The sequence below is a fragment of the Rattus norvegicus genome, chromosome 7, assembly GCF_036323735.1.
Source record: "Rattus norvegicus strain BN/NHsdMcwi chromosome 7, GRCr8, whole genome shotgun sequence".
NCBI classification, from domain to species: Eukaryota; Metazoa; Chordata; class Mammalia; order Rodentia; family Muridae; genus Rattus; species Rattus norvegicus.
In genome coordinates, this window is record NC_086025.1 from 115,711,654 (window position 1) to 115,735,496 (window position 23,843).

The 23,843-nt window shown below is 48.5% G+C and overlaps 1 protein-coding gene across 3 annotated transcripts; it reads right to left on the minus strand.

Moving 5' to 3' along the window:
* Window positions 1-14,784: 14,784 nt before the first annotated feature.
* Naga (alpha-N-acetylgalactosaminidase) lies at window positions 14,785-23,841 on the minus strand. 3 transcript variants are annotated; one of them, XM_006242088.5, is made up of 10 exons: window positions 23,709-23,841; window positions 23,098-23,174; window positions 22,292-22,427; window positions 21,656-21,827; window positions 20,631-20,808; window positions 20,290-20,384; window positions 19,558-19,719; window positions 17,283-17,480; window positions 15,992-16,135; window positions 14,785-15,575 (listed from the first exon to the last, which is right to left on the minus strand). In XM_006242088.5, exons 2-10 carry the CDS (start codon window positions 23,111-23,113, stop codon window positions 15,429-15,431), a joined length of 1,248 nt encoding a protein of 415 aa, XP_006242150.1. In that variant the 5' UTR covers window positions 23,114-23,174; window positions 23,709-23,841; the 3' UTR covers window positions 14,785-15,428. The 3 variants fall into 3 exon arrangements, with proteins under 3 accessions (XP_006242150.1, XP_006242149.1, NP_001012120.1); XM_006242087.5 differs by having other exon boundaries at window positions 23,645-23,784; NM_001012120.1 differs by lacking the exon at window positions 23,709-23,841 and having other exon boundaries at window positions 14,948-15,575; window positions 23,098-23,165.
* Between the last annotated feature and the right edge of the window lie 2 nt (window positions 23,842-23,843).

Here is a 23,843-nt window from a genome sequence, read left to right on the forward strand (position 1 = left end):
AGAGCAATCACACCCAAACTTGACCTCTGATGTCTTCAAGCCCAAGTACATGCATGCGTGCACACCTACATAAACATTTCTAACATTAAAAAGGAAAGAAATGGACACATGAGAAAATATGTACATTGCCCATTAACAATGGAGGCACCAACATTAACAGAGGCAGTAACATTTATGACAGTACTTAAAGGAATGCCAACTCAAATAGTGCTGGGGAACTTTGACTCCAAATGAGAAGACATTTCCACATATTGAATGGCTTTGCTCCTGCACTGCTGAGGACTGAGCCCAGGGCGGGCCACACACTAGCTGCTCTACCACTGGGCTGCCTTCACCAGCTGTAGCAGTTTCTTTTTTTTTTTTCTTCTTTTTTTTTTTTTCCGGAGCTGGGGACCGAACCCAGGGCCTTGCGCTTCCTAGGTAAGCGCTCTACCACTGAGCTAAATCCCCAGCCCCCAAAAATGATAGCTTTTTTTTTTCTTTTCTTTCCCTTTTTTTCTGGAGCTGGGGACCGAACCCAAGGCCTTGCGCTTGCTAGGCAAGCGCTCTACCACTGAGCTAGATCCCCAACCCGCTGTAGCAGTTTCAAATCTCAGCATCCCCCATTACGGGATGCAGGCACATGCCCTCAAAGATGCATATGGAAAGGGTCTGTTGCATTCTTTGTTTTGAATAGCACAAAAGTAGAAATAACTTACATGATGGCTTCTCCTGTCAACTTGATGGGATTGAGGAACACTTGAGCATAGTGGGACACTCCTCTGGGTGTGTCTTCGTGCCTGTTTCTAGGGGTTTAACTGAAAAATCACCCTGAATGCATGTAGGCAACACTTCCTTATGTGCTGGGGACCTCGGTGGAATAGAAAAGGAATCAAGGAGAAAGGGCAAGTGGGCGGATCTTCCCCCTTTCTCTGCTTCCTGAATAGTGCTGTGGACCCAGACAGTCCTACCACATGTCTCCCATATGAGGATGTGCTGTGAGTCTTTGAACTGTGAGCCCCAAACACCCTTTCTCCCAGAAGTTGCCTTTGATAGATTATTTGGTCACAGAAGTGACAAAAGTAATTAAAATGCATGCCCATTAATATGAAATCTAGAAGCTGGTACACCCCTGCTGAGATGCCAGTCATTTCTAAGACTTATCAAATGAGAAAAGCAAGTTGGAGGAAGTGTGTCACAGTCTTCACCCCATAGGAACAAAACCCTTCTATAGCGTATTTGTAGCAAATAATCTTTTAAACTGTGAACAGTGGTACTCACTTGTAATCCCAAGGTTTGGTGACTGAGGAGGGGGTCACAGATTCAAGGTCTACAGGGGCTACACTGAAACTTTATCTTAAGAAAACAGGCATATTTACATGTAATAAATATTTTGTAAATGCCATGCATAGACAATAGTTTCACATGATTCCACACAATTTCAATTAAAATTATTGATACCATGAATGCCATATAAGGAGGGTATAGAAGTAGCTATTAGTCAAAATTTAAGGTTTTGGTTTCTGTGTGGGTATATGAGTGTATGAGTATATGAGTGTGTGTGTGTGTGTGTGTGTGTGTGTGTGTGTGTGTGTGTGTGTGCCTGGTACCTGTGGAGGCAAGAGCTCAGATGACCTGAAACTCATACAGGTTCATCTGTATTTATTTATTTATTTATTTATTTATTTATTTATTTATTTATTTAGAAGAACATTTACTCTGTGCCATTATGTTGGAAGCATGTGACTTTGATTTTATAGGAGTTTATAATTAAGAAAGTGGACTTTTAAAAAAAAGATTTATTTATTGTATATAATTACACTGTAGCTGTCTTCAGACACACCAGAAGAGGGCATCAGATCCCATTACAGATGGTTGTGAGCCACCATGTGGTTGCTGGGATTTGAACTCAGGACCTCTGGAAGAGCAGTCAGTGCTTTTAACCACTGAGTCATCTCTCCAGCCTGAAAGTGGACTTTTAAAATGTTAGAATTGAACTTTTTTTTGAGACAAGTTTTCTTCTGTATGTAACCCTGGTTGTCTTGGAACTTGCTCTGCAGACCAGGCTGGCCTCTGTCTTCCAAGTGCTGGGATTAAAGATATGTGCCACCACTGCCTTGCTTGACTCTGGGAACTTTTAAAGTTGAACTGATTCATGCCAGCCCTTGAGAGGAAGAGGCAGGGAGATCTCTATGAGTTTGTACTGAGTCTTGCCTTGCCATAGCATGGATGGTGTGACATGGTTCCCATCCCCTGGAAAAGAGCCAGCACGTTGTGTACCTCCACAATGTATATATTACTTCATGTTCATCCCTCAGGAAATATTCTCCCTCCTAAGGTTATTGGGAAATGTAACTCCCATGGATAATCAGAGACAGCATAAGTCTGGGAGGTGAAGCAATGTCTCAACAAAATTCTAGATTACTCTAACTTTCAGGGCAGCCCTTAAGGCTGTGGGAAACAATGCTGAAAACATGAGTTCAAAAATAGATAATTTCTCAACTACGCAAAATGTAAGGGTGCAATATGAATTGTATGAGGAGCTTCACAGATTTAAAGGAACAGAGGGAGCTCCACTATGAAGGAAGGAAATAAAGAGCTTTAGGAAGTGGTGATTGCAGGGAAAGATCCAACCCAGCTAAGTTTTTTGTTTGTTTGTTTGTTTATGCTTACAAAGGCAGGCAGATTCTTGAGTTGAAGGTCAGCCTGAGACAGAGGGAGTTTAAGACCAGGCTCGGGTGTGGTTGAAATGGGATCCCACCAGCTATCTTATTGTCTGTGCTTGGACTTGCTATCTCTTTCTAAGAATCAAGGGGCTGTCCCCAGCTCCGAAAAAAAGAACCAAAAAAAAAAAAAAAAAAAAAAAAAAAAGAATCAAGGGGCTGGAGTCTTGAGGTACTGATTCTTGGGCTAATCAAAAGGGAACCTTGGGGTAATGACTGAACTGATGTGTAAATAAAGACTGGGCTTTTGATCTGCAAGAGATGATCTATCCAGAGAGTGTCGGCGCCAGCACCGACACGGTACCGAGAATCGGGCGAAAGCCTGCAGGATGAAAGAAGCACACACACACAGGTTATTCGTGTCAAGCCAGAAGAGGAAGAGAGCTTCTGGTTTCTTTATTGACCAAACTATATATCTAAAGAACACCACTTAGCAGGTATCTGTCAAGCACAGTGGGGAACCCTGGCTGAGACTTCAAAACAAAGGACCGACTATGTGGCCTGAATAAATTAAGGAAATAACCAGGAAGGCCAGCCTAATTCTGACTCAGGTGAGAAGTACCAGGCCAGACTGCTCCCAGTTGGGGACAAAAGGCTTCCACATGCAAGGGCAGGGCTCAGCAGGGGTCAAACCTTGCTAGAGACCCAGAAGGGTCTTGTTCAGGCTGACAACATTTTGTGAATGTAAACTTCTTGTGCCGAAAATATCAGGGAGAGGCTTTTGATGTTACAATCTAAGACTAAGGCCAGACAGTGACAAAGCAACCAGGCCCAAATCCAATACGGCTCCCACAAGAGAGTTTTTAGAATAGCAAGAGAAACCTATCTCAAGCTCATTACACACACACACACACACACACACACACACACACACACACACACACACACAGAGGGTGGGGGGAGGGATCTGGAAACTGTCTTGAGCAGAACATAGGTTGTCAGCTTGTAATCCACAATTTGAATTCCAGTTATTTGTTTAGCTGCTCCCAGATACCCCTTGCTAAGAACCCCTCTCCAAGCCTATCAGAAACCCTTTCCAAGCCAAGACTGTTCCTTCTCAAGTTTGGGTCCAGTCTGGTCTATATAGTGAGACCCTGTCTCAAAAAAATTATATCAGATTAAACACATTTTACATTATAAAAGTCATGAGTATGGGGACAAAGGGACAAAGGTTATGGCTTAAAAGTGATGTGTTTTGCAAAATGCGGTAGTATATGTCTTTAGTCACAGCACATGGGAGCAGGGGCATTTGGATCTCTGTGAGTTCAAGGTCAGTCTGGTGCACATAGGGAGTTCCAAGCTAGCTAGGGCTACATAGTGTCTTAGTATCATACTGTCATAGATGAAATACAATGACCAAAACAACTTGGGTAGGAAAAGGTTTATTTGGCTTTCACTTCCATATCACTGTCCACCATCAAAGGAAGTCAGGACAGGAATTCAAGCAGGGTAGGAACCTGGAGGCAGAAGCTGATCACAGAGGCCATGGAGGGATGCTGCTTACTGGCTTGCTCTTCACGGCTTGCTCAGTCCATTTTCTTATAGAGCCTAAGACCACAAGACCAAGGATGGCACCATTGAAAATGGCCCTCTCCCATCAATCAGTAAGAAAATATTCTACAAACATCCCCACCCTTCATCCCCAGAGACAGGGTTTCTTTGTGTAATGTTGACAGTCTTGGCTGTTATATAACTAGCTCTGTAGACCAAGCTACAAGAGATCCAACTTCCTCTGACTCCCAAGTGTTGGGATTAAAGGTATTACCAGGCCTCACATCCTGATCTGCAAATAGAAGGCAAAGTGAATGAGAGACAGGGGGAATGGTGTGAGTCATCTTGAAACCTCAAAACCCATCCCTAGTAACACACCTCTTCCCATAAGGCCATCTTACCTTCATAATGAGTTCAAGCCAATTTGGGTAACAAGAGATTTGTCAAAAAAAAAAAAAAAGAAAGAAAGAAAGAAAGAAGGAAGGAAAAAGAAGGGAAGGAAGGGGGAAAGAAGAAAGAAAACACTGGTGTTGAACTGTGGATCTTACCCGTTGAGTTCTCTAAAGAATGAATACTTAGCAAAGATTCTGAAACTCAGATTAAAAGGAAAAGTAAAACCCGAATTTCTCCTCTGTTCTTCTGTGTAGTTAGTTGTACCAAGTAGGTTTGAAGCAAGGTCCAGTTATCTGGAAAGGATAGAAGGCCAGGTCTCCTGAAGGTGGGTGTCTATTACTCTTCCCCCGCAAAAGGTATCTGTTTTCTTGATCCACTAAGCCATCCCAACACACTGACATTGTGCTATGTAGCGACTGTTTTATTCCATTGCCTGTTGTGATTACTATTGATACATTAATAAAATATTTGTGTGTGTTTGTGCCATGGCTTACATGTGGACAACTTCTGCAACTCAGTTCCTTCCTTCACCATACAAGTTCCAGAGATCAAGCTTAAGTCATGAGGCTTGGTTGTGCCAAGTGCTTTACTTGGATGAGCAATTTCACTGGCCCTTGCCTGGTGTCATTGTTCCTAAGACTTCTATATCCTGGGGTTGGAAAGATGGCTCGGGTTAAGAGCATTGGCTGCTCTTTCAGATTACCCAGGTTCAGTTCCACATGGCAGTGTGTAGCTATCAATGTAACTCCAGTTCCAGAGGAACACACACACACGCGCGCGCACACACACACACACACACACACACACACACACACACACACACACACATGCATGCCCGGGAAAGATTCATGCAAAACAATGCATATAATAAACAAATGAACGAACTACTTCCCAGGGTTGGAGAAATGGCTCAGTGGTTAAAGAGAACTAGCTGCACTTTCAGAGGACCTGGTTATTTCCCAACACATAATGGCTCACCAGCCATCAGAAACAGTTCCAGGGAATCCAACCCCGTCTTCTGATCTCTGTACATAGCAGGTAAACAGATGTACACATACATACAGGCATCCAAATACATACACAAAATAATTAAAGTTCTTTAGGTCTAAAAAGAAAGATTACTTGCTATGATTTATTTTTGGTACTCTATGTATACAAAGTAACCATTTACTCTAGACAAATCCAGTAAGAATTTAGCTGGGCCTACTGCATACTCAAAGCACTTGGGCTGGATCCTGCAGCCACCCACTACACAGGAGACACTTCCTGTGTTATCAGACTCCGCTCCCCTTCCTAGCTCCTTCTTACCTTCCATACAGAGGTTATGGTCTACTCATTCACCTAGCATGAAGGGATGGAAAGAATGAACTCCTTTAGGCCTGACAACGGACTTACAAAATGGACCCCAACGTGTTCCTCTCTGTGGGTTAGTATGTGCCCAACAGCCTATCAGAGCCTTCCTTTGTCAAGTGAAGGGATGTATAGGCTGTGTAGTGTGTGTTCAACTCACAGATTGAGATACAGAAGCAATAGTAAATGTCTCTGTTTCTTTAAAGTTCATTATGTTGCTGAGGTTCTGCCCAATCATCTGTCTAGTTGATGTGTTTTCTCCAGGTCTGGCAAAAGCATCTAAATGTCAGATTGCTACTCTGGTCTTGCAGCTCCTCAAGTCCGAGCACTTGGGACCCTGGGATATGTGTTGTGTGGGGGGCTTTAAACCAGTGTCAGAGATTTGACCTTATGCCTACTCCTCAAGAGACCTACAGTTTTCTCACCAAACACCCAGATCCCCCTCTCTCAGTTGCTATGGACCCTCATCCTCCCTCCTCCTCCTGAGCACACCCTGGCTGTAAGCTTAGGATCTGAGTTCCACAGAACACGAGGGTTGGCCTTTGTCTTCACACTGACTTGTCTTTCCTTGTTCAGGACCTGCCTGGTTGTTTGAAAATCCTGTATGTGTTGAGTATCTTCAAAACAGAGACAAAATCCAGAATATTATTGCAAAAAAAAAATCACTCTGCTACAGAGGTTACTTAGACACTGGGCGTCAAATGGGCCGTGTAGCATCTGTCCTGACCTTTCTCTGGAGGAAATTCTGGGGCGTGGAAGGGTAGGACATGATCATCCCATACTGCTGGAGTACAGACTCTTTCAAAGGTCGCTGAATGGAGTGAAGGACTGATTCCAGGCTACACTCATGAGCAGGAGTTTCTTCTGACCCCCAAGCCTCTATTTGTCAACCCTAGTGATTAGTGCTGGCTCCCAGCTTCTTCCTAACACCCAGAACCCTCTATACTTCCAATGTTCCCTGTCTTAGGGTTTTATTGTTGCAAAGAGACTCCATGACCATGACAACTCTTATAAAGAACAGCATTTAATTGGGGCTGGCTTACAGTTCAGAGGTTCAGTCCATTCTGGGCATGCCAGGAACCGTGGTGGCACGCAGGCACACGTGGTGCTGGAGGATGCTGAGAGTTCTACATCTTGATCAGTAGGAAGCAGAAGGAGAGGGTGTCACGTGAGTGTAGCTTGGGCATAAGAGATCTCAAAGCCCTCCAAGGCCACACCTCCTAATAGTGCCGCTTCCTATGGCCTTAGCACTCACCACACGTATGAGTTTATGGGGACCATTCCTAGTCACATTACCTCGCCATCCATCCTTGTCTCCTCACTTGTAATCTATCTCTCTTTTTGAAAGATTTATTTTATGTCTGTGAATACACTGTAGCTGTCTTCAGACACACCAGAAGAGGGCATCAGATCTCATTACAGATGGTTGTGAGCCACCATGTGGTTGCTGGGAATTGAACTCAGGACCTCTGGAGGAGCAGTCGGTGCTCTTAACCGCTGAGCTATCTCTGTAGCCCTGTAACCTGTTTCTTGATCCAGTGTTTGTTGCCACTGGTGCCCTAGGTCCAATCTGTTCTAAAGGATCCAGCTGAAAGGCAGGCAGGTACTTTCTGACATGCTAATCAATCTCTCTCTCTCTCTCTCTCTCTCTCTCTCTCTCTCTCTCTCTGTGTGTGTGTACAAACACACACACATATATCTATATATATCAATATATATCTATATATATCTATATATATCAATCTATCTATATATCTATATCTATATCTATATCTCTATATATGGCAGCTATTAGAAAATTTCCCAAATAATGTGGGCAGGCACAGCGCACTATGGGAATTTTTCTTTCCTACTATGATGAGGGTCACCAAGATTAAAGTCAGATCCTCAGGCTTGGTGGCAGGTGCCATGGCACTCTGAGTCCTTTTGCCAGCATTTGGGAGGCAAGGGTAAAAGGCCTCAGTTGGAGGACAGTCTGAGATGTACGGTGAGACCTTGTTACAAGAAAAAAAGAGCATCAACCAACCAACAACGGTCTACCCTCCAAAACACAATAAATGAAAGAGCGAGTCCCAGTTCACCCCACTGACTTCAGCACTACTCTTACATATGTGGTAGTTGAGCAGACCTCAGGGAGAGCCTTAGACAGTGTAAACAGGTTGCTCCTGGCTGGAGAGCTTCGAGACTTGGGGAAAAGGCTGCAGGGTGACTGTACACTCCACTTGTGCCTTTTGATTTTTGTCCTGTGTCCACGGAGAACTTCTAAATGCGGTTTAAAAGATGAGTGGGCAGCTTACCTAGCTCCGCTTTGCTTTGAAACGGCACAGCGGCTTCCCACACCCTGTCTCGGGGTGAAGGTTAGACGTCTGTGAATACAAGGACTGTTACTGTTCGGCCTCTATCTGCCCTCCACTGACCTCTCCAGCTGCGTGGTCCAGCTGTGCTGAACACTGGCAGACACTGACCTGAGCAGGCTTTGCCTCTGTGTCTTCCTCCCTACATCATCCCAGTCATCTTTCAAAACAGCCCAGAAGTTCTTTCTCCTAAGAGTGTGTGCTCTGAGCCCTGCATCTGGATAATTACCTTCTGCTGAGCTTGTGGGGTGCCCTTTGTGTGTTCCAGCAAAGGGCTGTGTCAGTCCTGTAGGGACCGTGTGTGTCTTCTCTCCCCTGCAACCTGTGGGTTCCTGGAGAACACAAGCTATGTCTCATTGCCGGGGCTGGCCATAGAGTGGCCACTAGGAATTTGTTGAAGGGGTTGGGATGGGGGAGGACACATTGTGTTTAACTATAACACACACACACACACACACACACACACACACACACACACACACACACACGTGCACTGCTGACTTCTAGCCACCAAATGATTTGTAGAATCAGTTTTGTTCAGCAGACTGTTAGAAGAGAGGAAAGTTTTCAGATTTGTGGAAGCACTACGGTCTCCCTGGCTGACTGAGACATTCAGTGTTGAAGGCTGGGCTTTGTTCTATCTCCTCCCATGTCACAGCCATGATTCATGGGGTTCCGGATGGCCCAAACTGGCAAGTTCTCTGGCCCCTCAGGACTCTGTGTTCACAGGCTTTTGAAGATGCTACTACCATAGGTGGTTGCCAGGCAATCTGCCAACTTAACCCTATAGCGAGCCAATGAGATGTGTGTTGTCCATAGCTTCCTCTGACAGCTAAGTGCATAAAGGACCTAAGAAAACCAATGAATCCACAACCATTCAGAGATCGAGGTGGCCAGGTGAGGCAGAGCACAACTTTAATTCTAGAGGCAAGAGGATCTCCACAAGTTCAAGGCCAGCCTGGTCTACATAGTGAATACAATGCCAACTTTGACTGCATAGTGAGAACAATAGTTGCCTGGCCCTGACCTCTGGGAAGAGACTGGTCATTGTGTTTTCCTGTCAGGCATCCATCAACCAACCATCTTGAAAGCCCACACAGAGACTTCAGTGTGGAAGATCATGGCTTCAGCTGTGGCTACCACATAGAATTATGTTTTTATTTTTTAAACATAGTTCTTTAATTGAATTTTGGGGAATTTCACATCATCTACCCCAATCCCCCTAATTTTCCAGTTTTTCCATGTCTCCTTTATCAACTATAGGGTTCTCTCACACCTGTTATCGCTGTCTTGTCTCCAGTTCTGCAGTTCTGGGGCAAGCTGTTTTAGCTGAGGAGACCCCTCTCCAGCCCAGGGTGGTACAATCTTCTCAGCTACTTTACCTCTGTCAACCCTTTAACAAAAGCCAGCCCGTGGGTTTACCCGGACATTTCACATCCTTTTATTTTAAACCTTGTCCCATCTGTGGGCCCTTAGGCACACTTGGCTATTAGTTCTTTTCTACTCTAAATTTGCTTGGGGGCAAAGCTAGCTAGACCGGACGGCCTGGGGAGGGGAATTGGACCGCCAGGCAGGGTTTTCTGTTTATCTGCAATTGAGCCTAAGCTGACATAAGATACCTTTATTTTGAAAATTAACCCTCAGATTTTATTTCTCACAATTCACACGCTCAAAATGGCTCATGTACTGGTCCTTGTGCGTTGCTTCTCAATGCATTCGTTGTGTATAAATGGACCGTCCTGACATGATTTCTCACATGTGATATGGTTTGGGGGAAGATTTTTATTGTAGCTGTGAAGGAGAGAAGAGCCAGAGGCATCTGAAAGAGTCTAGGACAGAAGAAGAAAGAACCTGGGAGTGAAGGACACACACACACACACACACACACACACACACTCACACACTCACACACTCACATACACACACACACTCACACACACATGCACAGACTCACACACTCACATACATACACACACGCACACGCACACACACTCACACACACACTCACACACACGCACACACACGCACACACACACATATACATACACACACACTCACACACACGCACACAGAGAGAGAGGAGAAAGAGAGAGAGAGAGGAGAGAGAGGAGAGAGAGAGAGAGAGGGGGAGAGAGAGGAGAGAGAGAGAGAGGAGAGAGAGTGGAGAGAGAGGAGAGAGAGAGAGAGGAGAGAGAGAGGAGAGAGAGAGGGGGGAGAGAGAGAGGAGAGAGAGAGAGAGGGAGAGAGCTCAAGCAAAGAGAAAGGCCAAAATAGGATTATGAAGAGATATAAGTAGCTTGCCAGGATGGGGGACCCATGAGCTGGAGAAGTTTAGGAGAGGGGAGGGCCAGGATGCCAGCATGAGCTTTGAGATGTGTAACGGGTACTTGTGAACTAGCGTGTGCTTTGGTATGCCGATAGAAACCACACACACTTCTGGTCTTTTTTCTCTTCTGCCACTGGTCAGGGAAATGACTCCTTTGGTAGAGGGAACTGGAAAAACCCACAAGGCTGCAAACATCCTGCCTTTGTCCAGTGAGGAGCAAACATACGTCCTGACACACTTGCTGCCCACATGTGATCACACACATTCTGCACAATTGGGGCAACCAAGCTTACAGAAGTGAAAAACGGTGGTGGCTTGGCATCTGACCTGAACCACCGCCCCCAGTATACCGGGAAGTTATTTGTCCTTGGGCAAGTGGTGCTTATAGGTTAGAGGCATTTTTATTTTATAGATCTAAGTAATTTAAGTAACAATCACATAGTCTGTTGAGAGGGTGACATTGCAGCCAATACTGGAAAGATGAGGTGAAGAAGTTGGCCATGCAGACATCTGGAGAGAGCTCTCATAGATCAACAGCTGGCTCAGAGCAAAGCTATTACAAGGTGGCTTAGGTTCCTGTATCACATCGAAAACCCCCAAACATTGCGGGGTATGAGCACAACCCTGTTTTTCCAGGGAGAAAAATATTTGAAATAAAGGGTCCAGACCAACCAGAGCAAGACTTGATCCCGACTATGTAAATTAGGGTGGTGGCAGACAGGGATATATATGTGTGTGTGTGTGTGTGTGTGTGTGTGTGTACATGCACAGGGATGGCGATGGGACAGGTAACCTAGCAACAGTCATTTATACAGTGGAAAGGCTGAGAACCCTACTGCTGACGTGATGAAACCGTATACCTCAGAAGTGTCAATCTGGCGCCGAAGGCCTGAAGATTCCCAGTGGTTCACTGCTCCGCGGTTCATGAAGAAAAACAATTTTTCCTATCACAGGTGCTGAGGCCACCAAGGGCCAATATTCCATAACTCTCCCCAACCTTGTAAGGCTTTTATGCAAATCTTTTCATCTTCTCCACCTGTTAACTCTAGTTTATGCAAAGGCCTTGTTGCCTCCCTAGAACAACTTCTCCCCGGGTGGGCTGTCTAGTGTGGTTTGGGTACATGTTTGTAAGAAGACATTGTCTTGCCAAGTTACTGTGTTTGCTGTGTTCACACGATTCTTTCTGTGAAGCCGAAACTGAGGACATTCTTCACCAAGTCCACCCTGGAGGATGAAGTTGGAGCAGGCCGTCACTGCAGGAACCCCAAGAGACAGTCTTACTAGCAAGACTGGGCACAGCTCTATGTCTGGGCCACATGTTGGAAGGTGCGGCTGGCTCACTCTGAGGTGAGACAGGTGTTCCTAGCCTCCCCTGAGCTCATCCTTTCTGGAAATGCCCTGAGATGCTGCCTAGTAGTTAAGACCCATAGAAAGGACACAATTAACCATCAAGATCCCTCCATGTTTTCGCCAGCAGGGAAAAGCAGTATTTGAAGACCACTTGCAAAGCATTTAGTTTTCTTTAACAATGACTGTCTAACTATTCCACCGTAACCTAACCAGCTGGGCCTAAATGATCCAGTGAAAGAGAAAGCCCTACTCTCCTCCTCTGCAGCTTGTGGACAATAAAGACTTATAAGGTCAAAGGCTAGGTCAGAGTTCACCAGACACTGCAACCTGACCTGAGACTATGAACGCCTTCCTATCTCCTTCCCTGACACCCACAGACATAAGCCTCCTTTTTAACCGTGGAATTACAGCTGAATGAACAGCCTTTATAGATGAAGTCCACCTCAGATGGACTTCAGATTACAGGTGGTCCACACCTGTAATATCAGCCCTTGGCAGGCCAAGGTGAGAAGATGGCAAATCTGAGCCCAGCCTGGGCTACACTCAGGGACCATGTCTCAAAATTGTAACAATACAAACCTCCCAAGGCAACAGCAGAACCAAAACCTCTGTCTGTGAGATCAAGTGAACCCACCGGACAGCTGTACCCAATATACCTGCCTTTACATACATTTGGCCTGAATTGGCTTATTTTGTGGGCGGAGCTAACCTATCAAAAATGGCTAGAACCTGAATGGAGTGTTCTGGTGAGAATTCATGAATGACCTAAGCACTGCCGAGGAGAAAGTCGTCCAATTTACTTATAAGTTAGTAGTAACCAGCGGGGGTAGGAGAGGCTGCTCAGTGGGGGGCCCTGCTTGCTGAGGACCCACATGAAAGCCAGGCACAGTTCCTGCAACGCCAGCACAGAGGGCAGTGGAGACAGGAGGATGACTGCGGCTTGCTGACTGCCAGCCCAGTTGAAAACAGTGAGCTCCAGGTTCAGTGAGAGACCCTGCCTCAAAGGTACAAGGGAGAGCGATAAGGACAGCCAATACTGTCGTCTGGCCTCAGAGTCTGTGCACTAGCATGTAAACCCGCGCGCGCACACACACACACACACACACACACACACGGCGTGGAGCACGTACATAGGAGTGCCAGGAAGCACCTCACAGAATGACAGGATCTTTCAGGGTTAGGATAGAGGAACTCCTACCTTAGGACAAGGACACGAGGGCAAACTGCTCGAACCTCCAAAGACAGAGGGATGAAACAGCTAAAATCCCAAACTCAGTGAGATTCCCCTTGAACTAAAGGAGAATGAAGCACGAATTGTCTTTGGTAGAGCCTTTGGGGGAATGGCAGCTCTCTTTGTGATATAACTGCCACGTTGGTAAGATGTGGCAGCCTCGTCGGCAAAGCTCGGCATCTAACAGGATGTGTTTGCTTTAAATGTCAGCTTGCCCCAGCCTAGAGTCATCAGGTCACCTAGCCTCAATTGAGGAATTGTTTACATTCAGTTTGACCTTGGGCTTGTCTGTGAGGGTGTTATGTTGATGGCCTCAATTCATATGGGATAACCCCACCCAAACTTGGGCAGCACTTTCTGGGGACAGTCCAGATATAAAAGGACAGAGAACGGAGGTTACTGGCTTTCCCTATCACTACTAAGTTAATTTACTGCAGATGAGTCCTTTGATATCAGTACCAGCTCTTCTGGCCTTTCAATAGAGACACGAGTGGCTCTCTAGGGTCTTCCAAACCAGACTGGACTGTCTAGGCACTCAGCCTCGTAGTCAGGGTTTCAGCCTCTAGGATATGAGACCGCTATTGTTGGAGCGTGATTGTCGAGGTATCCAGCTTTGAGAACGTAGCAATTATGGGTTCTTGACATCTCAGGTATGAGACAGGTACTACTGAGACCATTTCAACCATATTTCCTAGACCAATTTAACAGATCCTTTTAAAACACACACACCACACACACCACATACACACACACATACAGAGAGAGAGAGAGAGAGAGAGAGAGAGAGAGAGAGAGAGAGAGAGAGATTTTGTGTTCCTCTAGAGAACCCACACATGGGTGTTCTAAGATTTTTACATCTTACTGTAGACTTAGGGGCCTCGGAAACCTGAAGGTGGAGATCTTCGAATGCATGGCAGGATAAACACAAGGCCTGCAGCTCAGCTGCCCTGCATTTAAGGTGTAAGGAGGACCTAGCAAGCCTACTCTGCCACTGCACTGGGAATGGTAAAGAACCAGAGCTGCTGGGCAAAACCGGTGTCCTCCACCCGAAGCTGAATAACGACACGGGGCTCGGGCGTCAGCACCGGTAACAGGTGGTCCAGAGCCTCCCATTCCCTCACCGTTTCTTCCCTTCTGCAATAGACCCAGGACAGAAAGGGCCCCCAGACTTGTGGGGACTTAGTGGGGGAATCTGAATCTCTTCTGCTGCCGGGGTAGATAAGAAGACGGGGTAGGGGGCAGCCACCAGGCTGTGGAGCTGGGCAGAACTGACGCTGGAGGGTCTTAGCGTGCTGTTGCTCCATGTCACCTCATGGCCACCAGCTCACCAGTGCCAGGCTCGCCAAGGGTGGCCCCTGTTGGGAGGTAAGTCTGACATTTTCAGAAAGTGGAAAATTGCAGGAAAAGAAATTTTTAAAAGGAATTAGGTCCAAAGGTCACTGTGGAAACACGAGGGTCAGTAAGATGCTATATATGTCGCGTGTGGGATGAGACTCGCTGCCAGCATCTGGCCAGTGCCACCCAGCGCCCTTCAATGAGCCCCCACCCCTGCCACAGGTCATAGTATCACTGGTTGATCAGAGAACATTTTTTTAAAAAAAAAAAAAAACAGCTTTATTCATGACCTAAGGGAGCTAAGGTCTCTGATCCATCCCTCACTCCCCAGGGTACCAACTGCAAAGGCCCTCTCCAGTAGGAAGGCCAATCACATGATTCTGAGAATTCCTGGCAAGGAGTCAAGTCTCTATTCTTTTTTTTTTTTTTTTTTTTTCTGGAGCTGGGGACCGAACCCAGGGCCTTGCGCTTCCTAGGCAAGTGCTCTACCACTGAGCTAAATCCCCAACCCCCCTCAAGTCTCTATTCTTAATTTTAAAAATTCCAAATCCTGATTTCTGAGTCAGCAAAGTCAGAGGCTGGAGTCCAATGGGCATCAGGGCCCTGCCCGAGGGGGCTCAGGAGACTGGCCCAGTTGTTCAGCGAAATCTGCAGAGCTGTGTGGGGACAGAGGCCCAAAGGCCACAGGAAACTGCCCCAAGAGTTCCAAGTTTCCAAGGGGGCCCCTGCCTCAGCCGGGCATGGCGTGGATCCTGACCCTGCAAACGCACTTTGGGCATGATGGCCGGCACATTCCCAAGTAGCCTGGGGAGGCAGGGCCCTGCCATGCCCTTGGCGTGCCAAGGCTCCGTGGTCTAGGCCCAGTGGAGCTGCCGTAGCCTGTCATTCTTGGGTCCTCACAACTGGGACATCATTGTGTATATCCCCAAGCCCTTGACGGGATATAGGTACCACATCACAACCCCGGAAGGGTTGATGATCACAGTGAAGTTGGTTTCAGGGTGGAGCCCGCTGATGATGTCTCCTGTGAAGACGTTCTGGCCCTGTATTGCAGAGGGATACATTGCTATCAAGGTTACACACCCACCCCATCACCACACACACACCCGCCACTGGAGAAGCCTGTATTTCAGCCTACCTGAGCAAGGCCTCCAGTACACCCCCTACTTATTAGCAAGGCTGACAGATGTTCAAGCAGAAAACAGAAAAGGTCCCACCCCATGGAAAACATAAGGATGTCAGCTGACCACGCTGACCGGTGATGCAAGGGTCATTCATACCCAGCTAGAACCAACGTGCCAGAGAACTACAGAACAGACACAGCCCCTGGTGCCTCCAGATGGCCCCACCCACCCCAGGCACCACCTAGGGCCCCAAGGCATCGGTTCACCAGGACTGAGGCAGAGCCACCTGGATGCCAGAGGGCTGGGCCAGGGACCGCAGGTGGCAGGGCACTCACCTCATACACACTGCCTTTGGGGTAGTTCAGTTCCAAGAGGGAACAATGGAAGTGGTAAGGCATGTCTGTCCTGCGGCTGAAGAAGACCAGGGCACTGGCATCGTCAGACAGATTCCGCTTGAACACTTCGATGTGGGATTTGCTCTAGGCATAAAAGATAACCCCTGGCTGGAGTCTCATGTTCAGAGTGGCCCTGACATGACATCCCTGCTTTCTCTATCCCCCCAACCCCCCACCAGCTCTCTTCTATACCAAGCCCAGCCCACAGCTCTGTCACAGAGACCAGAGGAGATGTGACATGACAACCATCTAGCACCTACATTTTTCTCTCCCTTCTTTCCTGACTCAGCAGGTGCTCTGTGCCAGGCCCCCACGTCAGGACGTCAAGAGGGACAAACCCAAAGACCTGAGGGGCCTGCCGTATGAACACTGCCAAGACTGTTCCAGGGCTGCAATTGTGGGCCCTGCTAAGAGGGACAAAGGACAGTGCTGGGGAGGGTACGCATCTGGCCTCAAGCACAGAGTTTCATTCCCAGCTCCTCCAGGGGTCCTGAGGCAGGAACTAGTTATCTCCTTGGGACATCAATAGTTCAAAAGTGCCTTCTGGCCTTTTCATTTTGGGGTAAGATTTATTATTATTCTCATGTGTATGGGCGTTTTGCCTGCATACATGTTATTAACAATTAATGTGTGTGCACGCCCACGTGTGCGCACGTGTACGCGCATCAGAAAACAACAACTTGCGGCATTTGTTTCTCTCCTTCTACCTTGCGGGTCTCAGGACTAAATCTAGGCCATCGGATTCTGCAGCTTTACCAGCTGAGCCATCTTGTTGGTCCTCAACAAGTACCTTCTATCGCATGACATATTAAAGGCTTTGGGGTGACACTGTTGAGTTCAAGTATAAACGTGTGGCCTTGGGGAAGTTGCTTAGATTCTGCAAGTCCCAATTTCAGTAAAACAGAGAAAATGTATGCAGGGTGCCCAGCCCTTAGTGATGCTCAATGAACAGTTGACACCTGCAATAGCAACTGTGTCTTTGGCTAAAACATTCTTGAAATTCTGGAGAAAGGTACCCATTTTCTGTAGGACATCACATGTGCCTGGCTGCTGTGACTCCCTGTCTTCTGTGGGCCTGTCATGTGTCCCCACACTGACTCCTGGGAACTGTCCTACTCTGACCCTGGCAAGAAGGCAGCAGCTCCCACGCAGCCAGAAGGGAGACCTGGCCCCAAGTCCACTGCTCTCAGGGGAGCCCAGTCTCTCTGCCTTCCTGTCCCCATCCTGATACCTTGAAGATCAAGCGTCCCTGGATGCCTAAGGGGTCCTGATTGATTTTGATCAGGAGTGGATTCTGAAGAATGTCTATATTCTGGGGGGAGATGGTACGCAGGTCCGTGGACATGAAGAGGGGGGCTGCCAGCACTGTCCACAGGGCCATCTGGGCCCGGGATTCATCGAAGCTGAGGCCGAAGTTCCCGATGAGCAGCTGGGGACAGAGGAAAGGAGCAGTCAGGCTGGTCTCCTCAGGGAGATGAGCACCAGGGCCACTGCCAAACGTGGCTAAGGCAGGCCTGGCTCACTTAGCACAGCGGAGGGGCACTGGGACAGCAAGCCATGTCCCATTTAGCATCAGCTTCCCCAGCCTCAGTGCAGAGTCGGGGTGACCGGCCTTTTGTGGCTGACTCAGGTGATACAGTGGGATCCTGGGGCCAGAAAGTTTGTCAGTGGGGATCTGCAGGCTAATCAGTACAAGAGCCTGCTCTGGACTAGAGGGTGTTCGGGGTTAGCCTGAGCAACCCAGTGAGATTTCTCCCAAAGTAAAAAATGTAAAAAGAGTGAGTGTGTAGCGTAGTGAAGGGTGCTTGCCTAGGGCGTGTAAAGCCTGGGTTCGACCTCAGTACTGGGAGAAAAAAACAACGAAACATCAAAAAACAACCAAGCAATCAACCAAAAAACAAGAGGCTGGCTGGGCTCTGGGGCTCCTGCCTGTAATTCCAGAACTTGGGAGGAAGAAGCAAGAGGATCAGGCATTCAAGGCTAACCTTGGCTACATAAAGTCTCCACTAAACATGAAAACACACGCCTTTAACCCCAGCACTTGGGGGCGGGGGGAGAGGCAGGTGGGTCTCCATGAGTTCAAGGGCAGCCTGGTCTATACAGTCAACTAGGGCTATACAGATGTCTCAAACAGAACATAAAATAAAAGGAAGAGAGAGGGAAGGAGGGAGAGGTGAAAGGGAGGAGTGAAAGGAAGACATGCTAGAGAAAAGTGGTAGAAACCAGTTTTAGAAAGCTCCTGTAACTGCCACCACTGGATGGACCACAGCAAATCCTGACTGCAAGGAATCAAGTAGTCCATAGTTGAGATGCAAGGAATTCTGGGTAATGCTGTAGCTCTTGCCATTGTCCTCACTTTTCCCAATGACGAGACTGAAGCATAGAGGATATTAAAGGGTCTGGAGAGATGGCTCAGTGGGTTAAGAGCACTGACTGCTCTTCCAGAGGTCCTGAGTTCAAGTCCCAGCAACCACTTGGTGGCTCACAACCATCTGTAATGGGATCTGACGTCCTCTTCTGCTGTGTCTGAAGACAGTGACAGTGTACCCATACATATAAAATAAATAATTTTTTTTTGGGGGGGGGGTTCTTTTTTTCCGGAGCTGGGGACCGAACCCAGGGCCTTGCGCTTCCTAGGCAAGCGCTCTACCACTGAGCTAAATCCCCAACCCCAAAATAAATAATTCTTAAGCAGAAGAAGGAGAAGAAGAAGATATCCAGGCCAGTTCGGAGTCCATAAAGACCTAGTGAGAAATTGGGGGTAAGTGGAGAGAGAGAGAGAGAGAGAGAGAGAGAGAGAGAGAGAGAGAGAGAGAGAGAGAACAGGCCAGGTTTGGATCAGGAGCTCTAAAGCAGGTGACTCAGGTCTCCAGACTGATCCTCCCTCTAGCCCCGCCACAGGAGTACTTGTGTAAGCCCCCAGGGCTGTGATTGAGATCCAAGGACTAAAAGCAAGATGGAGGGCCAGCATGCCGGTGGAGGGGGTGGGACAAGGCTGGGGTGCTTTGCAGGGTGAGAGAGTAGTGCCTCAGAGGAGCCAGAGCAGGGGTGAAGGCATACAGGCAAGCTGGATGAATGCCACAGATGCAGAGCTCTTTAAGAGACATCAGAATGTCCCGGGGAAGGGTCTAACAATGGGTATCCCAAACTCTGCTCTTGAACATTCTGATGTGTTGGGGAGGCGGGGCAGGGCGGAGCCTAGAAGACTTCAACACACCCAATCCAGGGACACAGTTTAGTGTTGATGTAGGGCCTAAAACAGTGGTTCTCAACCTGTAGGTCAAGACCCCATTGTAAATATGATATCAGATATTTACATTACAATTCATAGCTATGAAGAAGCAGTAAAATAATTGTGTGGTCGGGGTCACTAAAGGGCTGCAGCATTAGAAAGGTTGAGACTCGCTGCCCTAGAAGAAAGAGAAGCACAGGGTGTCCGTTGTAAGGGCTGCAGGGACGGAATGCACGATGGGGCTAGAAACCTCCTCCCCCTTCCACACTGGTACCATATCTGGGTCATTCCAGTGCCCAGGACCCGACACGGGCTGCAGTATGTCCTGGTGTTTCACAAACCAGTCCAGAATGGACAGCACACTCTTCCAGGAGTCCTGGATGTCTTTATAGTTGCGCCAGAGATTGCAGGTGCCGGCGACCTCAGTGTAGTTCACCTGAATGTGGGAAAAGGCAGGAGTTAGTACCGGTCGGTCACCCTGCTGCTCAAGGCTGCAGATGGAGACTTGGACTGAGGCAGAGAACAGGTTCTCGTGGGTGTGTAGTCTGGGAAGGTAGCCCCGCTCTGGGAATGTCCAGTCCTTCCCTCCATAGAGGGGAGGAGGTGTCCTCATCACTCTCCCCACCATGTGCCACATACATGACGTGCACTCCTGTTGACAGTGCCAATGCCTGCCTCCTTTAGGTGTGGAGGTCTGAGCCCTTCTGAGGCTATGCATGGATCCAGTAGCCTTCTGGGGCTTCAGGCCCACATGGAACCGGGATTCTGGCCACTTGCTGAACACGGTGTCTGTGGTTCACCTGCCTCAGATGCAACCCCAACAGCCTACCTGATAAGCTGGCGGGGGCTATGGCTCAGTGACCTGGTCTCTAGACACCTACACATGGGTGTACTGGCTAACTATGATCAGATCGATTCTACCTATGCCGTCAGCCTCCCCTAGGCCTGGCACATAAGAGGTGAGGGGGCCGGGCAATGTGAAGCTGTAGCAGGCAGAGTGGCTTACCTTGGGGGGTAGGCCCCCTTCATAGGCTGGCCAGCTGCAAGAAAAGGCGATGGGACGGCCTGTGGCATTCAGGGCAGCAGCCATCTTGGGGTACCCTGCAGAAACCCCGATTTGGTGACTGAGCAGGCACAGGGAACAGCCTAGGAAGTGCTTCCCTGTACCTTAAGGCCTACTTCCCAGGTGCCAAGCCTTAGGAGGCACCTATGATGTCATCGCCCCTTTTAGAAGAGCCCGGGAGCCGTAAGCATGGGTGAGGGATTTGGGGAAACTGTCACCAACTGTGTGCAGGCGGAACTCCACAGCGGCCGACCTCTCTGCGTTCCAGCCAGATGTGAACGTACCCTCTGCACGCTCCTTGGGAGTGGAGTAACAGCCATCCAGTTTCAGCATGTCCACCTTCCACTCTGCGAAGGTTGCAGCGTCTAGCTCCACTTTGTCTAGAGTGGTGCCAGGGTAACCCATGCAGGTCATTTTGCCCATGTCCTCATAGATGCCTAGCTTCAGACCCAAAGAATGAGCCTGTGGGGGTTGAAGAGACATGGGTTAAGTGAGACCCTCGTCCCAGGCACCTGTGATGGACCCCATTAAAGCTTTCAGTGGCGGGGCTGGGGATTTAGCTCAGTGGTAGAGCGCTTGCCTAGCAAGTGCAAGGCCCTGGGTTCGGTCCCCAGCTCCGGAAGAAAAAAAAAAAAGCTTTCAGTGGTTCCCAGGGCTGGGGATATAATTAACTAGCAGAGTGCTTGCCTAACATGTGAAAAGCCATGGGTTCTATCACCAGGCACTGCACAAACCGTGCATGGTGGCATGCACCTAAACTCCCAGCATCAGGTGTGAGACAGGTTTGTTTGAGACACAGCCTCTTTATGTAATCCCGGCCTAGAGCAGGCTGGCCTTGAACTCACAGAGATCTGCCTGCCTCTGAAGCACAGAATTAAACACATCACCACACCCAGCTAACACCAGAACTTTAAGGCTATCCTCAGCTACAGTGTTGGAAGTCATCCTGGGCTACACAAGATCCTGTTTCAGTAAGAAAGAAGAAACTCTTAGTGGCTCCCACTGGCCAAAAGATATGTCCCAGGTAGCTGGTTTCTGCCAACTGTGGCCACTTTTTCTCCAGTTGTCTCTTGCCTTGAAGCCTTTGCTACTGCTTCACAGGCCCCATCTCTGGGATGGATTCAACCAGACGCCTCCTCCAGGGGATCTTTCTTTTTGCTAAGGCCCCTTTCTGGGCCTTTCTCACCTCATTAGGCCAATAGTATGTGTTCATTTTTCTGTTTCTGCCATCATGCTGAGTTGTCAATGGAGACTGTGTTAATGAGTCCCAGGCCCTCCCACTAAGGGGCAGGACTGGAGTAAGACTTACATAGTCAGCCAGGAAGGCAATCCCGTGAGGGAATCGCTTGGGATCAGGTATCAGGCGGCCTGTGGCATCACGTCCACCAATCCAGCAGTCATCGATGTTGAGGTATACATAGCCTAGGTCCCGCCATCCATCCTGAGCCAATCTGTCAGCCATCTCCATAAAGAGTCGCTCACTAGGAAGGGACAGACAGGAGGGTGGCGCTGCTCAGTAGCCCAGGCTATCCCTCGTCCCTGCACTTCCCCTCTGCCCTGAATTCTGGCTATAAAAACCAAGCCTCTGCTGTCAGCTGACGCTGGGCCAAGATAAGAGTAAATGACCTTCCAGGAGTAGGGTAGGGTGAAAGAAGTGGTCTGGCCTCCAGGCCAAAGGGCAGGACTAGGCCAAGGGAAGCATGTGGGGGCCTGTCTGGCGTTTTATCTTCTTTCAGTTACCTCAGAGGCTAGGTCCACCCACTGAGGCCCCAAGTAAGTCACGGGGCTAGGTGTCAGATACACCTCAAATCGCTCCAGCGTGTAGAATCTCAAGGCTTGGTGATTCTGACCCTGCTTTTTTTTTTTTTTTTTGGCTGATGAGTGTCTTTCACCCACTGACCCACTGACCCCATTTTGTCACCCTGAGTATGCAGATCTTACTCACCTGATGCAGTTCTTCGGGTCCTCCTCACAGTTGATGTTACAGCGGAAACGTTCCCAGGCCAGCCAGCCCATGGGTGGTGTCCGCAGTAGCCCATTCTCCAGCATCAGTACCTGAGCCACCAGGGCCAGTAAGAGCACTAGAGGGAGGTGGATGGTGACATGTAAATGGCTCCTCCCTCCAGCCCTCCAGTCATCACCTCATCAGGCACAGCCCAGTAGGGTTAGCATTGCCTTAGCCTGTGAGTGCAGTACGGAGGGGGTAGGTGGGGCAAGGTACCATATTTAGAAAACTGTTACTACAGACTAGCAATCAACAGAACCAACCCCTGAAGTCACGTCCTTGGTATAGGTGAGACCAGGCCCCCTCTTCCCTCCCTACACAGAAGTGGCAGTACACTGTGGATAGACTCTACATTTCTGAGGCCTTGATGTTTTTGCTCTCCACCTCAGAAAGCCTCAGAAGGGCCTAACGGGTAGGATAGACTCATACCCAGCTGCTCAACTGCATAAGCCCCTTCCTCTAGGATTTCAGTCTCCTTTTATATAAATCACCATACCACATGACAGGGCTGCTGTGGCAGGCCAGTACCGGGTAAGATAGGACCTTTACCCTGGAGCAGGACTGAGAAAGGAAGTGGCCTCTTTGAAGGGGGAACGATTCCTGGGTGTGGAGTATCTTCTTGATTTTCCTGGCTCAGCTCCAAGGAGAGGAACACTTCTCTCCACAAACCCACACCGAGAAATAGGAGGGCTGGGATTTCCTCTCCACTGTCCTCCCCTGAAAGCCACCCCAGTAGGTCAGGGTACCTGTCTTCTGCAACATTGCCTCGGAGTCAAATCTCAGGACCCAATCGAATCTGCTCTTATCAGTTTTATATGTTGAACTGTGGAAGATAACAGATGTTATATATCCCACTGGGCATTGTGGCACCCACCTTTAATCCCAGCACTCGGGAGGTAGAAGCAGGAAGATCTCTTTGAGTTCTGGGCCAGCCTGGTCCACAGAGCTGAGTTTCAGGCTAGCCAGTGCTACTAGGTAGAGAGATCATATCTCTGAAAACAAACAAACAAACAAACAAACAAACAGACAGACAGACAAAACAGCTACGGACTCCACATTTGGTCCCAAGTTTTCATTACTATCACTCCTTCGCCAGCCATTACTTCCCGGAATCTAAGTCTTCTTTTAGAACTGCAAGTAGTCTAGGGCATTTTGCCCGAGAGTGGATGCGACTGGTTCCAGGAATACCAGGAAGAAGGAAGGCTATAGGCCCTGCCCTGTTCCTGATCCCCGTGTGGGTTCCGATTCTCGGTTCTTAAACATCGCAGGCTCAGCGTCCCCCTTGATTCTTACCCTCGTACTCGCTCAGTCCGCTGTGCGCTTAAGCCCTGGAAGCCCCCGCCGCGGCCGCACGTACCTATAGTGACCGGGGAAGCGGAATGTCACCGGACAACCCTTTCTGAGCAACCAATCAGAATCCCTTAGCAACGCCGTGCCCTCTCTCTGCGCCCCAACTCCCAGCCTCCATAAGCTCCGCCCTTCTAAGCTCGTG